At 38.0% G+C, this 26960-nt stretch overlaps 1 protein-coding gene across 2 annotated transcripts in view; it reads right to left on the reverse strand.

Annotated features, from left to right (window-relative positions):
- slit1a (slit homolog 1a (Drosophila)) overlaps window positions 1-26960 on the reverse strand; it is an 88632-nt gene that overhangs the window by 35839 nt on the left and 25833 nt on the right. For both annotated transcript variants that reach the window (XM_060864344.1, XM_060864343.1), the window contains exons 5-9: window positions 9783-9854; window positions 9176-9247; window positions 7860-7931; window positions 6391-6554; window positions 3279-3426 (exon numbers count right to left, since the gene is read on the reverse strand). In XM_060864344.1, coding sequence (XP_060720327.1) covers window positions 3279-3426; window positions 6391-6554; window positions 7860-7931; window positions 9176-9247; window positions 9783-9854 — 528 coding nt within the window. The remainder of the gene's footprint in view (window positions 1-3278; window positions 3427-6390; window positions 6555-7859; window positions 7932-9175; window positions 9248-9782; window positions 9855-26960) is intronic.

Raw genomic sequence — 26960 nt, forward strand, 5'->3', positions numbered from 1 at the left:
CAAACTGACAAGACTCCAAGATTTGATTTTGTTTTTGAAGTAATATATTGGGCTCGTATATCATGTGACAAGCTTTCATAACTTGTTTTGAAAAGGAAAACATTTCAAGGCCACTAGGGAAAGAAAACTCTTTCGTTTTTTTTTTTTTGTTGAAGGCCGGAGAACAGAGACACAGTCTGGGAGTATGAGTAGATACATCTGACTGAATACAGACTAAATACTTGATTTTATTTTTTTTTTTGGGGGGGGAGACAGGATTCTTTGAGCATTCGTAATATTGCAAGTGCTAAAATTTTACACAGAATTTTCTGAAAGTGTCTGAGAGTCTGTGTCAAGATGGTTCTGTATGGCCACAGGACACCTTCTTCTGTGCTGCCACTTGGGAAGGTTCTGGTCGCCTCTGAACGTCGTTGCCAAGGCACTGAAAATGGGTCAGGGTTATTAAGCTACACCCATGTTGTGTATGTATTTTTAAACATGTTTTTTAAGTAAACTGAAATGCAAAAACTAATCCACTGCCCTTCTTGGCCTCATCATAAAGGATGCAAAAAGAGAACTTTTGCTTTTGTTCAACTGTAAATGGATAATTACTAACTTGTATCTTTGCTCACACTCAGGTTTTCTGTGAAAAACCTTTAAACGAAATGGGTATTATATTATTATCTATTAAATTATATTAGTCCACTGTGAAGCTGAATGTCTTTACAAGATGTGCTACATAAGAACATTGACAGTGAAACCAAATTTTAATCAATTTTGCATTTTTTAGTGCTACATCAATAAAGTGAAACGTCCAGGATAGCTAAGTGCTTAGCCAAGAAAATACTGAGATCACGCCAAGGCCATATTAGCCTTTCGATATCATTTCTTCACTGTGAGAACAGCCTGATGGTTTCCTTTCTGTAAGTTGGGCCATAGATGGATGAATGAGCTGCTAACATGGCCACCCTGCTCCCATACTGTATGTGCACAGCTTGATGAGTGAAATCCCAAGCCTTAGCTGCAGTTCACTTTACTCGACATAATGTCTAGACAGGAGTTACTGTTATTTAGAATTTAATCTGAATCTCTTGGATACTATTTCACGTGTAAAATGGTTTAATTAAAAGTAATGTTTGATTTATTAAAACTTTAAAAGGGTTCTTTAAACCAGTGGGTCTCAAAGCAGGGTCTGTGGAACCCCGGGGGTTCAGGAAGCATAGCCAAAGACGCAGTCTTTTTTTTTCTTTCAGAATGGGAAACACAATCCATCAAGTTCCAATCCAAGTTATTATGTTTATTATGGAGTTTGCATAGCTATTAGCCAGTTTACCCTAACTAGAATTAACTGGAACTGGAATTAAGTGGGTTTAATCCAAAACTCATTGAAAAAACAAACTAGCAGTTTTGGTGCTTGGCCCCTAATAGAATAACGTTCATGAATACATCAGAAGTAAGGGGTTCTGTAAATTTATTTTATAGTTAAAGGTGTTCCTGGCTTCAAAAAACTGACAAAAATGTCTGTAGTTTTTCATAATGCTAACATCTGCTTCCAATCTAGTAGAAATACTGTACTTGAGTATGCTTTAGGAATATTTGGCTCTGATCAATTTTTCTGATGTATTTGACGTCAAATCGTCTTTGGTCTCATAGCTTTGCTGTTATCAATTTCCCCGACCTGTATATTATGCAGTCACAGTCTAATTGTGGCATTTTAAAAAATATAATTGACCGTTATTTATCTGCTAAATAATCACTTAAATGACTCCCATTGTTCACCTTAATGAACCGACTCAAAGAATCGATTCTATGAGCAAAATCTTTACATTTTACATTAGTATTGCTTTAGCCAGTCCGTCTGTCTGTTTATCTGTTTGCATGTTTGTACCAAAGGGACATTATACCATGATATTCTAGACAAAACTGGGAAAAACAGAGTGACGTCTATTATGTTGGCCCACTGTATTCTGGTTGGTAAAATACGCTACCTTGCTAACCGATGTTGCATACAAGTGTTGTATGATTATTTCTTCAACATTTTAAAAATGATGAAATAAAATAAATTTCACTAGAATGTGCTAGGTTACTAACACGGTATTTACATGCGTTTGCCATCGTTCCATCGATAGGGTTATACTTCCTGTTAGTGAAAAAAAAAGTTAGTGTTCTATTTGCTACCCTTCTACAATTCATACTTAAATACATAGTGTATTGTGTGTCATTTGGGACACAGCTATAGTATTTGTTCTAACAATCTGACTGTAACTACACACATCAGATTACTAAATTCCTTAAAATTAATTAATCAATTTATATAAAAATGTAAATTGCCACAAGTAACTAGTCAGGTATGGCTACATTACATTATGTATCATCACTTCCTCTGTTGCTCTGTTGTAAGTCGTTTTTGGATAAAAAGCATCCGTCAATTAAATGTGCTGTAAATGTAGCTAAGTAAACTTTATTAAGTCATTTTTATTTGCGTATTTCCCGAGGCTAATTTCATCATGCCATAATGAAATAAATAGATACAGTAAATTTAATTTGTATGAGCATGTCATTCACGTGTCTCTATGTACATCAATTAATGTAATGTTTACCTAACATTATTGATATAATATAGAATTATTACTTTCATAGCTTCTTGATGTGTATTAATTCTAAATAGTAGATATCAACGATTTTTTTTGCTAGGGTTTTTCCAAATATATAAAAAGGTTTACACAGGCTGCACAATCCTGCATAAGATAAAGATATTATCTTAAGAGATTTCCTAGAACAGTAAGTTATCATAACCACGGCCTACAGTACATGCCCTGGGCGACATGCATGCAGATAAGCCACCGTTGGTTTTAGAGTAATTGCTCACATATGTTCGCAGCAGGAAAAGGGCAAAAGGGGAACAGTCAGATACTCAGGCTCCCTGAGGATGATATATGTACATTATGTTAAGTTTAAATCTTAGAAGTCTGAAAAGCTGCCCTTGGAGCCTACAGTAATCAAAATGGGGTAATCGTGGCATCAAAGTACAGTGTTCTTGTGAAAAAGTGATGATAAAGCCATTCAGTAGGCCAGTATTCCCAATTAATAATGAAATGGATAAAAAAAAAAGATGTTTACAAAAGATGTAAAAAAAAAAAAAAAGAAAAGAAAAAAATTAAATATTATTTAGCTGTTCATTGCCATTTTAAATAGCATAGTGTAATTCCCTTAGTTTTAAAATGAAGTAGCACTAATATCAAAGTAGTAGTAGTAGTAGTAATAGTAGAGGTATTTCATATTGATCATGGTATACTCACATTTCAGCCATGTTTTCAGGCAGGTTGGCCGGGATGGCCGTTAGTCCTTTACCCCTGCAGTCGACTATGTTATTGCTGCAGGTGCACATGGCAGGACAGGAGCCAGAAGCAAGATTGCATGTCTGAGGGCTGGAATTCTCTGATTGACCTGCAAACATTAACAAAAAGTAATATAACAGATTTTATTTTACTGTTGTTTACTGTATTTGAAACCATACGATGCATTACCTTTGTTTAAGCATTTGCTTATTTGGCATAATATGGTTAATATTAGTAGATAAATTATTAAGGCACGAAATAAAAATGATATAAATATGTATGACGGACTACAGTAAATCTTCTTCCGTTCTTATTTAAGCAGCAAGGCAATGATTTTTACAGCAGAATCAAACTCCTGAGTTCAGAACTGACCACAGAGGAAAGGATTGTGGCTTTGGCTTGAGGTACCATTAGTCTTGACAAGTCCCTGGAAAAATGAGGTTCAACCTTAAGCCTTTTCTGTTTAGCAAGTTCCATGTCTGTCAGTTGCAAATATATAGCACTTGTAGGCAAGAGAATAATAGGGGATTCTGTGAAGTGAACTTAATGGAGGAAAAATGAAACAGAAACGGAATTTATCGTTTGTACTACTTTTGAAACAAAATCTGTTGTAATAGTGTCTTGGCAATGCCAAGGACGAGCTAAAATCACCTCTAGTACGATACACTGCATATTAAAGACGCATTAATGCAGTCCACTGCCCAAGGGAGTGCTTTGAAATCCGCACAATCAGCGCTTCTCACCACAATTCAGCGCTTTATCCCTTGCCTCTGAAAGAAGAGGGCGCAGCAATATGCATACACTATAACAGTCTCTCACTCTCCATGTTCTCTCCTGATACTTTTTGCTCTGCACCTGTCATAAGAAGATAACACTGCACTGTGATACCCTCCAGACAGCCTAACCTAGAAAGCGAATAAAACAGACTTTTAAATGGGCTAATTTGCACTGCATAACAAATCTGGTCCTTGGGAGCCTTTCGACCAATGAATATTTGATTTGCTTCTCTCTCTCTCTCTTTTACAGAGTTCTGGTTGTGCCGGCTGCCTACTGGTTAATTCATAACCAGAGAAACGCATCCGGCATACGGGAAGTGAGGAAAGGCACCAGAGAATAGAGGGAGGTAGAGTCAAGGAGAGGAAGTCAAAGAGAAAGAAGCCACACTGAGGGCATCACTATGCCCTCAAAATGTGCCAAATAAGAAACAATTCTTCAATACGTGTGAAGGTAATTCTGGTTTATTTCCAGGTGGGTCCAGATTAATCCAAATTGCACAAACAAATCTGGATTGTTGAAATACTCCTATTAACAAAGGTGTTTACGCCTGTCTGTACGCCATCTATATACATGGTTAACACTTTTCCCTAGTGTGTCTGGCCATATCGAGTGGAATTGTACACATAAGCATTACACAGTGAAATTCCTGGCACTAGTTCACGGCCCATTAACTTAATTACAACTACTTAAATGCTTAGCGTAACAAAAGGCCATGCTTTTATCCAGCCTTGACAATAGAAAGTAGATACAGTAGAAAAAGTAGATACATTTATCACTTAACTCTCAGAAAACAAACATAATACCAAATAATAAGAGATAACAAGTTTAAATAAAGATGTAATAAATAAAGTTTAAACTCGATAAAAGCCTTCCCACTATCCGGACAGCAAAATGCATCCCAATTATGCACCCTAAATCCCACCCAGGTGTCCTCTTATGCATAAGCATGCACACACATATACACACACCTCCCTGTAAAAAAGCAGCCAACATGCATTTATGTGCCAGCGAGTCGCACAGTAACGATCTCTGCACTGCGAGTTCATGCGCTGGTCAGGGCTCTGGAGACATGGTTTACGTCTGCCTGATTAGGAGATACAGATGATTTTTTTCAGGTTTGTGAATTGGGTTTCTACTCAATATGATGAACATGAGAATATTACAAGAGAAGGAAATATTATTAATATTATGAAACATATAATTATCAATAGAAACCTGATAGTGCCTCATTTGTTGACATGGAAACCCAAACCAAAGTTTATGTTCTAACCTTTTTCCTCATCTTAAACAGCATCTATGTAACATCCATGTTGCATCCTCTTGAGGATTTTGCAGGTCAGATGCACCACCATATTTGCAGATGTATTTTCCCAACTTTTTATTTATCATCTGCTCTGTATCTTGCCTGAAGCTCCGTTCCCACTGTCAGTAAATAGTTCATATCCTGTCGTGCTGCATGCTTGTGTGAAAAATCACAAGGCATGTGAAAAGGTTCACAGTCCCCAACCTGCACTGGCTCCATGATGTTCCAAACTCAGCTGCTATGACTTCCTCTGAGTAATTAATACAAGGCCCAGTTCTGTCTAAAAGAACCTTGTCCTGTTAGCCTATGAACAGAAACTAACAGTCTCACTGGAGGCCTCTGGGGCCCCAAAGGAGTGAGTGAAATTGGCGATTATCTAAAAAAGCAAGTCTTTGTGAATATAATCTGCTTTTTTTTGTATGGAGGAAGTCTGTCCGAAATTTATGCTAACAATGGTATAACAGTATACAAGGGCAATGAAGACTGTTTAACGGACTCTGAGAGGCTTTTTATGCTAACTGGAATAAACTGACTTTTATTCCTCATCATAATTATGGCTCAAGATTTTAATTAAGCCTGACACCAAATATTTAAGATTTGGAATGAGCTGTCTATCCTCTGATTCCACAAAACCCTCAGATGCAGTTGGAAGCTAGAGATGACCTTGCATACCCCCACTGGTTCTCATACAGCCTCAATACTTTCTTTGAGAACAGTGAGGGAGTTACCTGTTGTTGTCTTTTACTTATCTAAGAAACAGCAGTGCATATCTTCAATTTTTTTATTCTGGCTCGGCAAATAAGAAGGATGATGAACATACGAGCTGTTATCAGCATGGCTTTTGTTTGATATGATGATACTACGGACACATTGCATTGCAGTAAGGAGAATAAACCTAGGAGGCTCTGAAGGCCTTTGCACTGTATATTTCTGAACAACAGCTTGGAAAGATGGTTTAAAAAAAAAAAAAAAAAAAAAAAAAAAAGGACTTACCTGAACAACTGAACTCATGTTTCTGGATCTCGGCCACGTTGATCCCACGGAGCTGTGGTGGAGATGAGCACTGTGTGAACAGACCAAGCGTTGGCCTCTGACGCAGCCACTGGGACAACCAGGACAGGTGGCAGTCGCAATTCAGATTATTTGAGTGCAAACGGCTAAAGGAGGAAAATCCAATTAAAATGAGGTGATTCCGATTTTACGTAGTTACAAAAACTTTCATCAGAACTCCATAAATGAAAACAAGTAATACAATAAATATAGATATAGATATAGTGTCCATGTAGAATGAAATGGTGTATTATTGACATTTTAATAACAGTACTGACACATTTATGTCATGCATCATCTTCCCTAGGAGATACACAGTGCTGTGAAAAAGTATTTGCCCTCCAATGTGGCTGAATTAAAACAATTTTGCAAAGAACAACGGGCCAAAAATTCCTCCACAGCAATGTGAAAGGCTCAATGCTAGTTATCGCAAACACATGATTGCAGTTGTTGCCACCAACGGTGGCATTATATTTAGGGGCAATTGCTTTTTATAGCTTAATAAATGAAATCATTGTTAAAATATGTATTTTGTAATAAAACTATTGTCAGTATTACATTTCGTGACAGAAACCCAAAGCAATCATGTCTAATGTCCTGTAATCTGAGGGGGAAAAAAAACAAGTTGCAGTTTAAATAGTGGGTGGTATTGTTTTTTTTTTTGTTTTTTTTTAACTTTATGAAAATTTGGGAAAGTACTTTTTATTTCAGCATGCATTCACATTTTCTAATTATATATACACAATAGGGTCAGAGGGGGGTATTCATTTCTAGAGCTGTTCGCTCTGAAACTTTTGAGGATCAACTGAGGAAATGGTTTCTGGCACGGCTACAAACCCTAGTGTGGCCGATGGCTGCCCACCAAAACTCCATGGAATGATAGTGTGTGTGTGTCTTCTGGCTCAAAACTGTGTGGGACAATGGTTTCGCTAGCTGCTGAGCTGCCTGCTGAGCAGACCAAAAAAATGAACTCTAAGTAAATAAAAATGTCATAAAAGTTTGCGGACAAGGGTTCAGAGAGACCAAAGTGCTGCTTAAAAAATTCTTAAATTAATAGTCTGTTTTTGTGGCATGTCATGAGAGGTGGTCTTAAATGTCAGTAGTATGTTACACTGAAAACAGTTTTCCTGATCGGACATAAAGACCGACATGTTTAGCAAGACATTATTAAGCAGCTGTAAATAACTGAATCTGAATTTCCTGGTTTTAGTCTGATTTATATAATACATGGGTTCGTGGTTAAGACCGACTAGCACTACATATCGCCATTACTTATTTAGTCGGAAAAATAGCCTGTGCTTACTTAAATGACTGTGTGTCTAGGTTTTCATTAAATAGAATTTACTCTGAAACATTCTATACGTCTAGAAGTGCAACCATTGGCATATATTTTGTGTGTGTGTTTTACTTACAACGTCCTCAGCTTGGGCATGTGGTTAAAACTCGACACTGGTATGGCACTGATGTTGTTGTTGTTTAGTGTTCTGTGAAACATCAAGCAAGATAATGTGCAATTAAATATTATCCTGCCAAAAGCTAATTCTGTTTGATTGCCACTGCTTAGATAACGAGATATACTCTGAACATAAACTGCTGATCCGGAATCAGTTCTTCTTTTCCCTGTAATATTATAACTGTTTATATTCTGAATGGTTTGTGCAGTTGGTTTACATCATGTTCTAAAGGTATCACCTTTTTTTTTTTTTTTTTTTTTGGTTGCCATTCCTCAATCACCTGCCTCTCTTTCACCCTCCTGGAGGGCAAGTAACACCCCATCTCTTGCAGATGGAAAATAACATCGATCAAGAGCCAAACATTGTAAGCGCCACATGGCAAATTCAGACCAACCAGGAATGTTAAGAGGTGCAAAATGTTGAAATTGCTTTTTGGAGGATGTCTGTTTGCAAGCCTTGGGGAGCTTATGTAGGTTTACAAAGTCTCGTCAGTGTCTGGCAGGGTGTGATGATTTCCTAATAGGAAGCAGAGATCGCTTTTGTTCCCATAGACCTCTGCTGGAGGTCATTTTTATCAGTCTTGTTCTCTGTCATACCACACACACACACATACACACACACACACAACATACTCACACCCACACAAACAACCACAAAGCTATACAAAGCAATATGGCTAAAATCCAATCACTACCTCAGCTCCTGTCAGATGAATGATCTATGATAAGATCTGTGGGTTCGAGGGAAGAGTGTTTTTACCACATCTGTAACATGTGTGATTACCACATGTGTATTTTTATAACACTTGTCTTTATCATGAAAAATGACGGTTAGTTGACTCAAAAATCATTAATAATAATAATAATAATAATAATAATAATAATAATAATAATAATAATAATAATAATAAAATGGCAGTTGCAGGTATTTGCAATAAGTATAAGTATAGCATAAGTAGAATTCAACCTCTCAGAGGTGGGAACAAGTCTGGGGCTGGGTTTTGCAAGAGTAGTGAGCATTAAAATAAACATTAACGTGCAATAGTTTTAGCCTGATCATGAACAGGTAGCACAGAAACTCATGGAAACCACTTTTTACTCGGGATTGATGCACTGATTCAAAGAGAAACGGAGCTTATCATTGCAGTCAATACTAAATTGATACTTATTATGAAATAACAATAGGTCTGTACAAATAATGAATATTTTGTAACTGATATGTAAATGATTTATGTGTGTGTGAGTTTTAATGAAAGACCTGAGTATGTTACTTACAAAACCTCCAACCCTCTGAGTGCCCGAAATGCTCCATCTTCAATACAGCCGATGTGATTTTTGTCCAACTGACTGTGGAGGCAAAAGACAATTTGGATGAACAAGACAGAAGTTAAAGGATACACACACACACACACTTTGAGCTTAGAACAGGATCAATTCACATCAACTATTCCAATATTCAGAACATAGTAGTGAAAGCGATGAGCAATGCAGAATGTCCCATCATCTAACACCACCTCTTTTTTTTTTCTCGTGCCTTTTAATAACAGTCATTCCCATAAGCAAGAGCTTATTATATGCGGGAACTACGCTTACTGCCTGGTGAAATCAATATCGGTGTAGTCATGCTGAATAGCAAGAGCGCTTTAGACCTAAATCAGGTCCCAGTGGGTTTCCATGATGGCTCAATTATGAATTATCTCGTACTGATAGAGTGAGTGTACAGGCCATTAATTACATCTTTGCGAGGCACTTGAGACTTGAAGGTCAAAAGTTGTTTAAAATGCATGCACTTTTACCAAACTATATGCACTGTTAACATAAAAGACAGACAGCTTTATATCGAATATAAATATATATTAAATCAGTGAGATGTTTAACTTACAGGTTCTTGATATCTGTAGCCCCCCGGAAGGCCTTGCGGGGAATGGCCTGGATGAAGTTCTCACTTAAGTCTCTGTTAAAACAAATAGATTTAATGAATCACGTGAAGCATTACTGAAGAATGCAAAAAAACACCAAAGACCTGCGAGCATTATAATAAAGATTGTAATAAATACATTCCTGAAGCCTTATTAAAATCAATGCAATGCAGCCTCAAAGCTGTCACTATGCAAGTGCAGGCACAATGCTTTTAAGTGGATTTTAATCTCATTTCCATCACAAACATCTACAAAGCGTCCTGTCCTGACTGAACCAGTGTGATGTGCCTTTCAGTGTGAAGGGTTGAACCCATTTAGCTGTTTCTAAAAGCCATTGATAGCACTATTTGTGAACAGTGTTAGAGAGCGCGGATGGCAAGGTGGAGCAAGAAGGAGGGTAGAAGAGACGGAACAAACCCAATGAGGCTAATTAGTGTGAGGTTTTGTTCTGAGGTTCAATGGGGAACTGAACACTTTCAGAGTAGCGGTAGTTACCATGCCCCACACTCTCAACGAAAAACAAACCAGTGTGCATGCTTTCCCACAGAATGGACATTTTTTATTATTATAATCACCAACTTTTTACCCAGAGCAATTACCATAATCCATGAATAATAAAAGCATTAAAATTGAGTCCAATCTAAAATGTGCATGTAAAAAGGTCCAGGTATATTTGTACTCCTGTACAAAACGCTTCATCAAGACCAGCCAGTCAATTGCTGACAAATGATTCTGGCAAAAAAAAAAAAAAAAATCTGCCATTAGACCAAATAAGTTACGTTAAGTGGGAAATGCTGTTTTTATATATTCCCTGTTAACAAGTCACCCAACAACAACATACAGTAGGTCCATCATCAGTGTTGTATAAAGTTTTAGAAAGCAATACTTGAGAAAAAGTACAAGTATCGTACTAGAAAAAGACTTTGGTAGACGTGAAAGTTACCTTTTAGAATATTACTCAAGTAAAAGTCTTAAAGTATCTGATATTTAATGTACTTAAGTATCAAAAGTCATTTTCTGATATTTAATGTACTGAAGTATTTGAAGTAAAAGTAAAAAGTAAAATTTCAGTGATTTTCGGTAGGCATAAGAGGCACTTCATCCGGTAGGAAGAATCTTTCATTCCAATGTACAGAAACATTTCTTGCAAATACGGCCACGGGTGTATAACGTTATCTTCTTCACCCTGTTCACCACTATCGTCGGGGTGGTCGTTTACGACACGTTTGGCCACCCCGCAGCTCCCGAGCCGCATGCTGCTCTTTGCCCGGTTTCATGTGCCTCTTACGTTCATATCGAAGTTTGTATTTGTGTCTTTTTAATGTGCGTGTTCGCTTCACTTGAGTTCAATACGGTATTTTCGTCAAACGTGCATGTGAGTGGGATGAAAATACCTCAAAGATTTCCAGTAGGAGCAAGATCATTTGAGTAAACAATTTGTGTCAAGTTCGCTCTCAAAATGGCAGGGAAAAAAAGGTGATCACATGTGCTCATGTGTATGATGTGGCTCTTTGCGGTAACACAGTAAAAAATGTGGCTCTTGGTCTCTGACTGGTTGGCCACCCCTGGTCTACGATAACGGGAGGTCCTCCAGTAGGGGCTTCCATGGCGGTTTCATTTGTGCGGAGCTGCGTAATGCAATCTAGGAGCAGTGATTCGCCAAACCTCCCTTATTGCAGTCGCACACATTTCTTCTGATTTTATTTTGTAGTAACGAGTAACGAAGACGCTTAGTGGAAATATAACGGAGTAAAACTATACATTTTATCTAGGAAATGTAGTGGAGTAAAAGTGAAAGTTGACATAAATTTAAATAGCGAAGTAAAGTACAGATACGTGACATTTCTGCTTAAGTACAGTAACGAAGTATTTGTACTCCGTTACATTACAACACTGTCTATCATATCGTCACTGTGGGTTGTTCATGTTGACTTTTTACAAATATAGGTAAAAAATTAATGAACGTGATTGTGTGTTTAAATAGTTAATTAATTAATACCATGATACCGTGAAACATATATATTCCAAATAAGTTATCATGCTGAAAATTTCAAACAGTAACACCAGTAATTTCCATTGCAACAATATCTATATTGCTGTATGGCTAGGTTATAATAACACACCTCATAATTCATTATAACAAGGATGTCGGTTTAAAAGAATGGTTCATAAGGTGATGATGTATAAAGCATGTCTTTGTATAAACAACCGAGTAGACACCCTGTTATCTTAACGATCGAACAGTCTTCCTTTAGAAATTCCAGTTTAATTGACTTCATTCAGCAAAGAAAACAACGATTTCACAATTTTTTTTTTTTTTTTTTTTTTTTTTTTTTATAAAATCATTTAAAAGTTGTACATGAGTATTAATGCAAAAGCAGACTGCCATCCTGCCATCTTCACAGTGGAGTTCAGCCTAGTATTTGATGTCCCGTTGTGCTGATAATTGCCTTGACATGTTTTGTTTTTTTACTACATTTCTTTTCTCTCACGTCACTGATATTTGACCGTTAATTGTCCTCTCTTATCTATCCGAGAAAGAACAGAGTGCAAAAGCAACCTGATGTTTAAAACAGCATTGAAAACAAAGCATTATGCCTAAAGCAGAAGGAAAAATAAGACCAGTTGCAATTTGTTACTAATATTACTTGACTTCGGTATTTTATGGATAGTCTGGATGAGAGAACAAAACAAAGTGTCAGTGGTTAAAACCATGCTGAATAAAAACAAAGACTGACAAGCTGCAAATCAGCATCATAAATCCTGTTAGCATGCGCTAACGTGATTGAGCTAGGATTGTGTTTGTTTAGTGGATTATGAACTGGTGTTAAGCAGGGGGCTAATTGTATGCCTTTGAACAAGATAATGAGAACGCCGAGGATGACAAATGCGGCTTCTTTCTCTCTTTAGTGATTTTACAACACACGCTCAGTCTCTGTCCATGTGTAATAGAATAATTATTGAGCCCAGGCTTGGTGGAACTTCATGGAAGAACTTTAAGACATGTTTTAACTGGAGAACGTAGGGTATGGCTAAGTTGGGAAAATCTCATGAAGGACAGCTAACATCAGTTTTAAATGTATTGCTTTAAATACACATATTGAAAAGAACAAATGAGCTAGTGCTATGGGTTATGTGTGATTTGGGGAAAGTGTTGGATGTGGTGGGTGTTTTACTGCAGTGATGATTCACTGTGTGTAGTGGTGTTAAGCTGTGAGAGTCACTCAGTCAAACCAAAGACTGGCTGCTAAGTATATATCTCCATGCCACAGCATGATGAGTAAATGACTAAATATGCACGTATAAATATGTATATTCCTAGAAGGTCTGAATAAGAACCTGAATCATTAACCCTCAGGAATGTGAGGAACAGGATTGCAGATTCCTATCTGGGAAATGGCTGAAAAGAAAGACATTGCTTTCTTTTATTTTCATGAAACTATTTTAGTACGATTTATTTACAGGAATATTTGAATGTGTTGCTGGAAAAAGGTCATTTAAGGCTGCTTTAAAGTCTCCTGTTTTTCAGTCTACCTTTAACTGACCCTGCTGAAGCCTGCCATCTATTTTTTTTTGTGTGTGATCCAAGGAGCTAAAGCTAGAAGTAAAAACAAAGTTATCTCACAAGAATTAAAAAAAAAAAAAAGAATCAAGGACCATTTATTTTTCTCCAGACCTTTCAGTATCTACAATTTGAAAGGATAAGACAGGTGGGAGAGCTTTTTCTTAGACGCACCCACATCGGCTTCCAAAACATTATAGAAATGCGGCTGTGTTCTGACGAACCGATTTTAATTCAAGGCTTTCAGATAATGTTTGCGTTGTTTGTGTGTATGTAATTACTTTAGAACTGCTTTGATGCCATAGTCATTCATATTAATAATTTTCTAACACAGCCCAATATATATTTTTATCTGCTTGTCTTATTGAAATACACGTTCTTGTTTCACAATTCGGTGCCTGGATTCTGCTTTAATGGTCCAGCTGGCATTGTCAACGGTTGAAGAGGTGGTCCATTGCCGCAAACCAAGCAGAACTAATTGGAGTTGGGACCAGCGTTTTGTCCTGCCAGACTCAGGGCCTTATTGGTTATCAGATCCCCGAGTTATGGAGGGTGGAAACAGACAGCGTTAAGTTACAGTCACAGTGATAACAGCAGTAGATGCCATAAGATCTCTGTAAACTCAGTTATCTGATGCAGGTTATAAAGTCAAACCCTTCCCCTTAAAGAAAGGCTAGAAAAACTTTGTAAGAATTGTTCCTATACTGACTGCTGAATTTTAGCTGTAGCTGCATAACACTACTTAGAAAAAGTCACTGAGTTTAAATTTCAGTTCCAAATATACTGTAGGTGAACCTACATAACTTATGCTGCGGTAATAATAATAATAATAATAATAATAATAATAATAATAATAACCCTCTTGCAACTGCTGTTTAATTACAGTTGTTTTTATGTGAAATTAAGAAATCAAGAGCTCTCCTAAAATGTCCTCATTGGGACACAGGACAAAGCATTAATTAGGGAAAAATTGTAGTGCCTGTGCTCTTTATGCTATGTGATCTGTTATCGTCTTTATAGTCTGTTCCATCTGAGCATCTGGGGTAAAGACAATGGAGATAACATAATATAATATATAATTACTTGATCCTACCTTATCCCACTCAGGATATGTAGTTTTAAAGAAAAGGAAATTCTAAACCAACATGCTTTCAGAAAAGATCTTTACAGACCTTCTGTTAATGACACGTGTCATCATAATTATAGCAGGTTGAACAGCCATTCTTGAATGCTTTCACCTCTGGATTAGGAAAGTCATTCTGTGGAAAACTTCTGTTTGATCCACCTCATTAAGTGTAGATCACAACCCACGCTTAAGTCTAAAATATGTTTTCGTGTCTTTCTTGCCAGACGCCATAGTCTACCTAAAGGATCAGTAACGAATCAGTAACCATCGGTTATCCACAATATAGATTATGGCGTCTGCGGTACTCAAGGATTAAAACGAAAACGGTGAAGCCTGTGAAACTGTTATACTGTCTTTGCAAACACACTGTAGGCTGGAAATTTAGTTAATACAATCGAGAGGATTCTTTCTGGAGTCACTGCATAAACAGCTCTGAGATGTTGCATTCGGTTACTGTAATTTTTGGACTTTATTAGACATCGGCTTTACAAGATTATAATTAGTTGCATACGATTGCAGACACTGCATTCTGTGCGGTTTACTAGTAATCGTCTACCAGCTAAACAAACCGTCTTTCATCATTCTCCATTAGGCTACTTTCCCCTTTATCTAACGCTCACCTCTTTATCTTTCACTCTCCACATACCTACCGCTCGCTTTCTCATTCCACAAAGGAAAGCAAATAACCCAATTATCTCAGGAAACGCTGTGCAATTTAGCTCTACCCTGACTTTGTTCTGGGGTGCCATTTGCAGTGCTTATAGCTGATATAAAAGCATCCGCTGCTTTTAAAGACCTGAGTGTCTTATAAATAGGGATGTTAGAGGAATAAAACAATTGCTCTCCACACCTTTTCCCAGTCTACCTGCTGCTGAAATCAAATAGCGATGTGCATTTGTCTACTAGAAAATGATTAATAAGCGTTATACCGTCATTCTACGTATACGGAGCGTATATGTGGAACGTTCAAGTCAGATCTGAGATGAACGATCACATAAGATGAAAATAATAAGAAGAAAGATAAAGAGTACTGATCTGATGATGCCTGGCTGCTGTTTGAACAGTGGCTTGTAATTAGTTAGTCATTACTTGCCCAAATGAGGTGTGGAAAGCTGTTAATAGAATGACAGGGTCCAACAAACTCTTACTGATTCCCTTTTTATCTGCTTCATCTAACACCAAAACTGCCATCGGTTACTGTAAGCATTGCTAAGTTTACATTAACATTTACAGCATTTAGCAGACACTCTTATCCAGAGTGACTTACATTGTCTTATTTCAGTTTATACACCTGAGCAATTGAGGGTTAAGGGCCTTGCTCAGGGGCCCTGCAGTGGCAATTTGGTGGACCTGTGATTCGAACCAATGACCTTCCGATCAGTAGTCGAACACCTTATCCACTGAGCTACCACATCCCAAGTTTAGTGTTTCCCCATGTTATACTCTTTAGTCACTTGAATAGATACCCAAATGTGTTAGCCTGTCAGAAATCTTAGCACTTGCAGAGATTTAAGTTGTTCGATTTGAAACAGAAAATCAAAAAGAGCAGCATTTGTACATTCAAAAAAAAAATATGCTTAGGAGTGAAATTTATGCCTATTACAATATGCACTGTTAACCAATTTCTTTTAGACGAGATGCACAGAATAAACCTAATACTGTGTAATGCAAGCATAAACTGTGCAAGCCTCCAGAATTAGAGTATAAAAACTCCCAATGTTTGAAGGACTAAGAAATAAAGGTGAGAAAGGTGAAACTAAATCACATAAAGAGAGAGAAAAAAAGAATAATTTGGAAAAAATATGAAAGCAAGAAGAGGAGGTTCTTAGCAGTTCAAACACCGGCACTGACTGCAAATCTCTGCAAGAATCAATAAATACTTGAGCATTTTGACAGCAAGCATTCTGTGATGCACTCTAACTCCCTAATAATGAGCCAATAAGGAATGCTCAGAGCATTGCACACCATCCATCTTCCTGTGCAATGGCACATCCACATCCGTCACTTCTATAAAATCAGGCTGCCTGAAAAGCAAATGCTAGGGCATGACAAATTACTTTTGCTCCTTTTTTGCTGTGTTTCTCTGGAGAAGGAAAAAGTGCTTAAAAAGTGAGGAACTGAGAAAACAGAGAGAAAAAAAGAATGCAGAGGTTTAGGTGTGACAGACAGAAGTAGACGGGCAAATGATGGATTGCTGTAAGTCAAGCGAGATAGAGAGGGTGTTAAAAATTAAGGATTAAAGGAGGAGACAGAAGGAAGACCTTAAAGATTGTTCAGGGGACCGCCTGAAAAAAGAGGACGGGTTCCTGTAATAGCTCTAGGTCTCAGGTTTGGGAAGTGTGCGGTCTATGGTATCTCGAAGCTATATCTCAAAGTGGGGTGGAGGTGGTGGGGTCATTCTTCTCTCCATCAAAAGGCCCCGTTATTGTTCATTATTATTATTTTGTTATTTCAAGATACGAGCAAATAGTACTAAGATCTTGGCAACTTGTCTTTCACTGAAGCTCTGCCATTGGAAGTACGCACTGCAGATGGTCCTAATTCATTCAAGCCATCCCTTTATCACCTAAACCCACACATACAGTGAATATCTGTGGAAAGCTGTTGAAATGTGGCATTACAGATTAGAGGATAGCAATCAAGAAAACAGTCCATATGTCTTCTGTTTTCCCATCTTATAAACCGCCTTTGCTTTGTGTACCTCTCCAAACAAAAATGTTCTGGTACTTTAAGCAGAAAAAGTTCACTCTTGGATGAAATTTTAAACAGTTTGTTCCTTGCAAACTCGCTATTAAAGGGAGTTTACCCTCTGGAGCAGAACACCTTCAATGAGTTTGAAATATTTAAAGGTGGGGTCTCCGTTGTTTGAAAGCCAATGTTGACATTTGAAATCACCAAAACAAACACGCCCCTTACCCAAATGGGTACCACCCCTGTGTTGATAGCTCCGCCCACACATACACCAGACAAGTATAACCCAAGTATAACCCAAGTATAACCCAGACAAGTATTATGGCGGAATCTGTTGGGGCAGCTGACTGAGGGTATATTTTACTGAGGGTATGTAGTACTGTGTGTTGTACCGTGAAAAGTTTTTCTCCCTTTCACCCGGAAGACGTTCAGTTCTCTCCAGCGCTGGAAAGCTGGTCCTATATTAACATGGGTCCTACTTCTTGCCTTATCGTAAGCCTTTCTTCACTTTCTTTCTTTGTTTTAATCCACCGTGTCAATGTTAAAATCGCTTTCTGCTAATGTCACTGTCAGGATTCAGCCCGGACTTTGGCCACGTGTTCTTGTTTTTGTTCCCCGTCACGTGTCTGCCCCGCCCTTGTTTACTCCTCCCCGTCTCTGCACACCTGTTCCTCATGTGTTCATTGTTTGGTCTATTTAACTGTGCCATGTTGCCTTGAGCAGCACAGAATCCTCTGTTGTCTTCTGTCGTCCTGTCTCTAGTCCGTGTCAATGTTTCATGTTCTTTTTTTAGTTAATACATCCTGTTTTTTTAATGCTATCCTGCATTTGGGTCGTTTTTACCCCCGCATCCCTGACAGTCACACACGTGCACTGAACACTCTCTTTGCCCATATTGACAACACACACCCCTTTCTGCTCATTGGCTACACGTTAGTTTTGTTTTTGTTTTGTTTGGTGGCCCAACGCAGTTTTCTGAAGCATTCCTCAAACAACGGAGACCCCACCATTAACTATACTCATCAAGATGTCTAAGAGTGTAAAGTTGTGTGAGATTATTCCCTCTGAAGTAGCTGATAAAATAAGTTTAAACAGTTGTCTTTTTGTTGTCCATAACTCAGAAGAATCTATAATGCCAATGTGCATTTTTAAAAGATTTTAAAAATGAACTAACTTAAGGGAGGGACATTCAGTGACTGTAAAACATCTGGGTTTTTAAAGCCAACCCATTTCTTTTATTTATTTATTTGAATTTGTGAGCAGACCGCAGGAAATATCTCATTAAGCTAAATTATCTTATTTTGGGTCAGGAGGGAATGGCATGCATGGAACTACCTCAAATTTAATTTTATCTGTACATAACCTAAAGATACTAAAGTTACCCATACATGACACATCTTATGTGATCCTCCTGGTGTGGAAGGTGTCTGGAATCACTTCAATATGCAACATTTGTCTGTGCCTTCTAAAAGAAACTAGAGAAAGTAGCACACCATAAAAACTGTGTATATCACATATTCACCATTGTTCTCTCATGTCATCCCTAATTACTGTTGCACTGCCAAAAATATCCCACTTGACTGAAGGTGTTGGCTCAATTAGTGAATCTCAGTGGTGTAGAAGTCTTTAAATACACCCTGCTGACTTACATAAAAACATAGATTGGCAGTCAGGAGGCAAAAGTTGACAAAGAGAATCGACTAAGCTCAAGTTGCATTGATTGATTTGTCTCGCCGTGCAAGTGTGTGTGGTGAGGATATGTGTGTGGGTGGGGGGTGGTATAGTTTGTATATTCACAAATAATTGTGAATATATAAACTTGATGCAGATGATACCTGCCAGAAATTGAGTGAGTAAAAGTAAGAGAACGAGAAATAGGGAAGGCGAGAAAGAGAAATGATGAGAGGTGTAACTGTAGTGCAGACTAATAGCCCATTACGCCATTAGAGCACTTTAGTGCTCGGCCAGGTTGAGCTCCTATTTGTGGCCACATAGTGCATCTGAGAAACATTTCCGTCAGTTTGTCTGAAACTAAAGCATCAGCACGTCCATTACTGAACCACTAGAGAACCACTAACTATAATTTCTGCAAAAACTTGTTAAACTCTAAGAATAGCTATCCAAAAACGGTTGTACCAGTTGATTGTACTTCAAAAAGATGCTAGAAAACTGGAAGAAGTAGGCATATATTCATCATCAAAAAACAAAAAAACAAAAACAAAAAAATAAACATTTCAGTCTATCCATGCACACACATATACAGATCCCTGATCTCTGCCACATCAGTTAAAACTGTTCTCTGTTTAACACTAGCTTAATTACGGATCATGCAGTACATTATTATTAGTAGTAATAACAATAAAAATAATAATTATTATATTATATTATATTATATTATATTATAATAATAGATTATTGGTAATAATAATAATAATAATAATAATAATAATAATAATAATAATAATAATAATAATAGATTATTAGTAATAATAACAATAATAACAATAATAATAACAACAGGTGTGAGATATGGTAAGCACATTTACGGCAATTAGCAGACACCCTTATCCAGAATGACTTACATTTTATTTCACTTTATACAACTGAGCAATTGAGGGTTAAGGGCCTTGCTCAGGGACCCAGCGGTGGCAGCTTGGTAGACCTGGGATTCATGACCTTCCGACCAGTAGTCTGAGCTACCACATCCCTAAGTACATGAACTGTTATGACATAAGTCTATTGCAGGTTGTTATATTATGACAAGTTGTACAACCATAAGAATTACACCGTTCAAACACTATAGATAATTATGTTTAGAGCATTTAAGCACATTTAGATTTAAGGTTCATTTTTGTCAAAATTGTTTAAGCAAATACAAAACCAAAGTTGAAGATAGTTGAAGATAGAATATTCTATTACACCTAGCCCACTTTATATGAGGAACGGCAGCACCGTACAGATATAAAAGTAACCATCTTAGAGCTACCATACTGGGAACAGCCATAAAAAGCATCTTACTCATCCTTTAAATCACCTTCAACACACACTACTCTGCCAATACCAATGGAGTGTGCCATTGTAGAGCTAAACCTCTGAATCCCTATTGATTTTGGTATAATTAAGACCCAGGTTGCAACTTACAATCAATTTTTCAGCTTTGGACTGACAACAACAAAAAGTCAACAGTCTGAGTGCTCAGGTGGTTCTCATTCTTCTAGTTTAAACAATGTTCGGCTTTTGTGCTCAGTTCAAATCAATGGCCGTGTTAAGCGTAGGCTTTGACTAAACAAAAGGAGCTAGGAGGCAATCATAGGACTCACACATCTCTTACTAACGCTTTCTTCACTTTTCTCACACAGTTCTGACCAGTTCTTTTCAATACCTGCCTCACGTGTTCTTTCTCTTGGTCAGATAATCATCTCCACATTAATGAAAGTTCCTGTTGCAATACACATTCTTGCTGCCAATAATACTGTGATAAATTATACTCTTTTAATTAAGCTGACAGTTTGGCCTCTGAAAATGTCAGCTTTATAAATCTATGCATGTGCAGGGGGCACAGCTTCAGAGATAACGATCCTCTTTATTGACTCATCATCGGAAATTCACCCTGTATTTCATTATCTATTCGGGAACCAAATGTGTAGGTGCACGAATGAACCAAAATTGTTTTTTCTTCTTTTTATTTCTATTTTCTGTGTGATTTTGCAGGCATGGGTGTGATTTGTATTTGGTCAGTGTTTGTGCCATACTAATGGAATTCAAGCAGGAACAAGATTAGAAATAAATAACATCTAGAAACAATAACAGATTTGAGGCATACTGCAGTGTCTATAAATCACATGGACACGTTACACCCGGTCTCCACAAACCGTAGTCTTCTTATCTCTGGAACGCACATGCTCGGCCCAAACCTACACATACGCTATCGATGTTATGCATAGTTAGAATGATCAATCTCTATCTCTATTCAACAAACTCAATCTTTATTTATCAAACATATCAAGATCTGGGAAACATCTGACTAGTGCCAGCTTAGACCAAAGTATCATGAGTCATCACTCACTCGCTGTCTTAATATGATTGCTGGCACAGTTTCCTTTACTTTTAGTACAATGATGCACAAAGCTTGCATTGAAGCCCTAGAACAAAATCATGGATGTTGGAGGACTGCCTTGTTGAAAAATTGAAACAGACCACAGTATCTGTCTTAATAAAGTCATTTTGGCATGAAATTTAGTGAGAAAAAGTGATTGGGATGTAGCCAAACTAGACTATCATATTACTTCCTAATGAATATTTTGAAATGCTCTGCTTATAATTGAAACACTCTGCTCAGCTATTTTTGTAAGCATGGATTATCCTTCACTGAATACAATAGGGAGAACAGGCAATCAGTGAATTCTCTATCACCAGCAGCCTCTGACACTGATTCTATATGTGTTAATGTTTGAAGGAATCAGATAGATATCTGGGCTGTCACTCTCCCTAAATGGAGTGTTATGTAAACATAATTGACGTGGAATAGGTAGAAATGTAAGCAAACAAGGAAATTAAAAATGAATTGATGCAAACGTGATACCGGTTGTCTTTAAAAACACCGCAATGGGCAAACGTTCAAAGGTTTTCTAAGGGACAAGCGTATGTTCACGTGTGTCTTCTAGGACAAAAATAGCATGCAGGAATGCAAATTCAATACTCTCAAAACATATTTTTGCTGGCCATTAAAACTACCATATAACAGTGCCGAACTACCGCTTTGAAATTATATTCAATGGTTGACGAGATTACAAAGTCGCAAAATTGTTGTAGAATTGTTAGCTACACATTCATGCTGCAAATCTCCTGTTCTACCACATTTCAATAGTACTCTCTTAGATTCAGATCTGCTGACAAAGTATGCCATTGCAGTACACAGAACTCCTTATCATATTCATGGACCCAGTTTGTGATTATTTGTTTTGTTATTTGTCATCATTATCGATAATTAAATATCATTATTATTGCCATTATTGCGGTGTAAGTAGCCATTATACGATGGGTAAATCATCAAGGGCCATAAAGCTGCTCAGCAACAACACACCTTCAAACATTGTGCCATTCAAAAGAAACCTGATTGGTATCAGGTGCCAAGAAAACCTTCTCACCACCAGAAGCAAGGTTTGTTGACACAAGACAGGTTGGGTCCTTGGATTCATAATTTGGAGTCGGATTCAAACTCTGGGCTTACTAGCAGAAATCAAAATGCATCAGACCAGGTAAAATTTTCCCACCGTAGCCTCAGATTTCTGTTCTTGGCTGACAGGACTGGAACCCAGTGTGGACTTCTGCTGTTGTATACAATCTGCCTCAAATAAAAGTAGCAACATCTCTTGTCCAAGTGGATTCTGGGAATCAACTCTCAACCAAGGACACTGTAACCCAGTCCTAATAGGTGGCATTAGACTAACAAGGCTTAAATATAAAAGTGGCCTATTCAAGGCTGTCTGAGGGAAACAGAAAGTCTTACGGGTGCTTCCTAGCAATACATACAGGCCCATCACTGAGTGCTATAATACGAAATGTCTGGAGGCTCTTTGAATCAATAAAGATTCCTAGCCAGAGGTGCCTCGAGTCAAATTGCTGAGGTGGAGGTTGCTAGGAGACTAAAGGTACCCAGCTGGAGCTGTGACTAAGCCATTGGGGGAGTGTGTATGTGTGTGTGTGTATATTGGGGGTGTAGGAACAATAGGATTTGGTCCCAGCTGTGCAGCAGTGGGAAGAGAGCTGCAGGGCAACAATGGGGGGCGCAGGGCAACAATAGCTGGTCTCTCATATTTACTTTGTTCTTCAGAGGTCATAAATCCCTCTCTCACTCGCTTTGCTCCAGCGCTCTCCATCATCACCATCTCGAAAAGACGGGTAAGGGCGAGAAAGGCAAACTTCCCCTCCAGACAAACAAAACCTCTGTCTCTTTCAGCAAAAGGAGAAAGCAAAGAGGTCAAACTCAACTACTCTCCCACATATATGGCATATTTGCATTTGTGCAATGCTTGTGTTTAAAGAAAAAAAAAAACTTCAGTAGAGTAGCTAAAGTGTAAAGGAATTTTTAATTAGGCTGTAAAAACCACTCAGTGGTTAAATCATTATCTGTTATAATACTTATAGCATGAAAAAACAGACACATTCTACTTTCTACAGAGAAAGTAATTAAAAAAAACTAAATACAAAACAGTACCAAATTAGAACCATGGCTTCTTTTCCCTCCAAGAACTCTTTTCCTGCTAATGTATTACACAGAATGGTAGTATTGCTTCTAAAATACTAATACAATAAAAGAGTATAAAAAAAAAACAGATCTCTTGCCAGTTGTAAGACCCAACCGCTATCTGAACCCTGCCTTCACATACAGGGTATATACACACCTTTTCAGTACATCAATATACAGTAATAACAGTACATCCTCCCTTCCTTCAGGCTAGGAAATTTCACATTCAAGCACGCTATAAAAAAGAGACAGTGATGAAAACTTTCGGCAGGGAAACCACTTTTTGAGGGCAGCACAGGATTGCAGTTAAGGCAGGGCTAATTATATTTACTAGGTTTATACATGGTTTTAACTGAGATCTGTGGGTTGCCACTATTTTAATACACACAAGAGGCTGGACATCCTCAGTGGTGCTGCAGAAATGTGTGCTGAAGACAGACATGTGCTCTCTTTTCTTAATCGACTTCTTTTCTGATCACTTCCCCTTTTCTCATTTTGGAGACCATTAGGCAGGTTTCTTATTTTTGGCAGGGGGTTGAAAATGACAGTTGAAAGGGAATATGGCTCGTCACAGTTAATGAACTCCTGGAGTAGCAAGGATCGGAGAGGTAGTCTCAAGCCCTAGGGGTAGAAAGCAGTTTCTATCTCAAGGAGAGGTAATGAAGCTTAGTTTTACAAGTTTTTTTTTTTTTTTCAGTTTTTTAACTCATGGGTTTAGACAAATTACTTTTGTGCTAACCCATGAAATTATAATTTGAAGTTATAATAAAACAAAAAGATTATAATCATTTAGATTATCTTCTGAAGAGATTTGTTTTTGTTTATCAGAGACCACTTAAAATAATGATTAAATAAAAATGACATTTTACTTGTGGCCATAAAAATGACATACTTTAGACTTAACATATAAGCATATAAGGATTGTTTTTTATCTCACGGTCACTTTAACTGAAATAGATCAGCGAACACTTTTTCAAGCTTAAGTCCATATCTGTGCACATGTGGGCAGGTACACATAAATTTCTCTTAAGTATGTGTGGGCTGAGCAAAAAGTAAATTTTATGTCTATTTTATGGCCCGACGGCTTAACTGGATGCCAACACCATGTGGCCTGGGCAGCACAGGGACCCTCTGGAGTTGTGTGTCATTTCACAAGGCTGGCATTTCCAGAGGAAGCAACTGCCAGAGCAAGGGTGCATGAAATTAAAGCCCACAACCACAGAATGGTGGGCGGGGGTTGTGGTGGTGTTGGGACAAAGGCTAATAAAGATACAAGCCTGAGACTATAAGACACCATGAAGGCAAATGTCTATAAAATGAGAATGCCACATGAAATACTGCATGCCAGGAACATCACTGCTTATTGACTACTTACCAAAAAAAAAAAAAAAAAAACAGAATGTAGACAGGCTGACATCATTGTTGGATTTGGGATAATAAGAAAAATATAGCTTTCACCAAAATCAAGCATAGGGCTTTTCGTGCAGATGGTAAAATCAAAACAGAATGCCAGAAGTACTGAATAAGCAGCTGCTTGCAAATATAACTTGGACTTTGAACCTAAGGATGTGCAGCATTAGTATTGTCTTTAGTGTATGGGCTGCTTTTTACTCAGTAACAGTCAGTATTGTTCTAATAAGAGTCACTGTACATCGTCCCTGTGTCCAGACATCATTTCGCCACTATGTAATCTATGTTTCTAAAGAGCTCATTGATATACTAAATCTTAAAACGGGTTAAAGTGAGGCCAAGCCACATGGCCATTGCAAGGATGTTTTGACCTCAGCTTTGTCCAGAAAATGTGATACATATTCCAGCTGGGGAGGAAGCATCAGTTAACTTCAGGGATAGAGGGGATAGGGAATTGTGTAGGTTAGGCACTGAACCAAAAAGTTAGGATCTGACACTAAGATATTGGGGGTTGGGAACTACCAGACAGCTAATTGATTTTCTCAGTGGAAGGCTCTGAGGCCTTGGGGGTCATATATCTGTTTTTCTAGACAGATATTTACAACCCCATGGCTCGTAGCGAAAGGCAATTTTACCCTTCTGGATGTTTGACGTTGCTGTGTGGATAGAGGTGTTTACTGAGAAAATAGCAGTGCCTAGGAGGTGGCAGGAACTCTATTGAAGCTTACTGGTAGACACCTTTCTTCAAGCTTCAAACACACACTAACCACTCCACCTCTAAGCATTTCCAAGCAAACAGAGCTCCTGGCAGACACAAGGCTGACCATTCCATCTCGAGGCCACTGACACGAATGAGAATGACATTTCAACCAGGGGGCAAGAGGTGACAGATCTGAATGGAGATTAACGCTTCCCTTTTGCTATGGCTGTTTGTGTTGTTCCGCCCCCATTCCTAGGGAATCCTGTCTGTGTACTCTAGGACACAATTGAACACTGCACAAAATTCTGTGACTGAAGAATTACCTGCTTTTTATTCATAATCCACAAATGGTTGCATTGTAGCTTGCAAGCCCCAGCATGACAGGTTGACAAAACGCCACCGACAGCAGTAAGGGGAAGGAAAAAAATTTCAAAAGGAAAAAAAAAAAAAAATCATGGAAGAGGAAATGGGTCTTAAGCAGAGGTGTCATGGAGTAAGCTGTTGGTAGGAGGCTTGGGAGGGGTGGGGGCTTAGTATGTGGGAGCAAGTCAGGGAGTGACGTGCAATTCAGGAATGCCTTTGTTACTCCGGGCTAATATTTGTGCACAGATTTAGCTTTTTTCCCTTCTGCTCTCACTGTTTGTAAAAAGGAATGAAAAGACAGATCGCTGCTGAGTTACCTAGCAGCATGGGGCCATGGGGAAGAGAGGATGCAGGGGAGAATGAGTACAAGTTCCTGTATGGAAATATGCTTATTATTCTAAATACGAGTACCGTTATCATTCCTGTCCTTCTACCACAAAGAGTGAAGGGAGGGAAAAATATCACTAAACTCATACAAGAGACCGAGATATTTTGGTATCACAAAAATTACAAGAGTAATCCTATGTCCTCTTTTTTTACAGCCTTTAATACATAATATGAGCTAAAGTATGTGGACACCTGACCATACCACTTATATGCGATTTGTAGCATCCCAGTGCAGATTCTATAATAAACTAACCATCCAAATGGGAAGATTTTCCACTGGACTTGGAGCATGGCTGTGCGGATTTGAACATTTACAGTCACAAGAGCATTTTTGATGTCAGGTACTGATGTTAGGTGCATTCAGCCTTCCAGAGGTTGTCCCAGTGGGTTGTGGTGGGCATCTGTATTTGCAATCCTGCATTGTCTTTGCACACTTTGCCATGCCAAAACAAGTTAAAGGACCTGTTAAAGGAGACTAATGCTACAACATACAAACATCCTAAAGGCCCACATATGGGTGTGATGTTTAGGTGTCCACAAAATTTTTGCATTATAGTGTAGAGTGATGGTAACAGTAGTGCTAAACCATCTGTGCTAATGCTATTGCAACTAATCACTACCAGTCATAATCCAGACTGGCCTTGGCACTTAGCAC

The sequence above is a fragment of the Tachysurus vachellii genome, chromosome 2 (genome assembly GCF_030014155.1).
Source record: "Tachysurus vachellii isolate PV-2020 chromosome 2, HZAU_Pvac_v1, whole genome shotgun sequence".
Classification (NCBI taxonomy): Eukaryota; Metazoa; Chordata; class Actinopteri; order Siluriformes; family Bagridae; genus Tachysurus; species Tachysurus vachellii.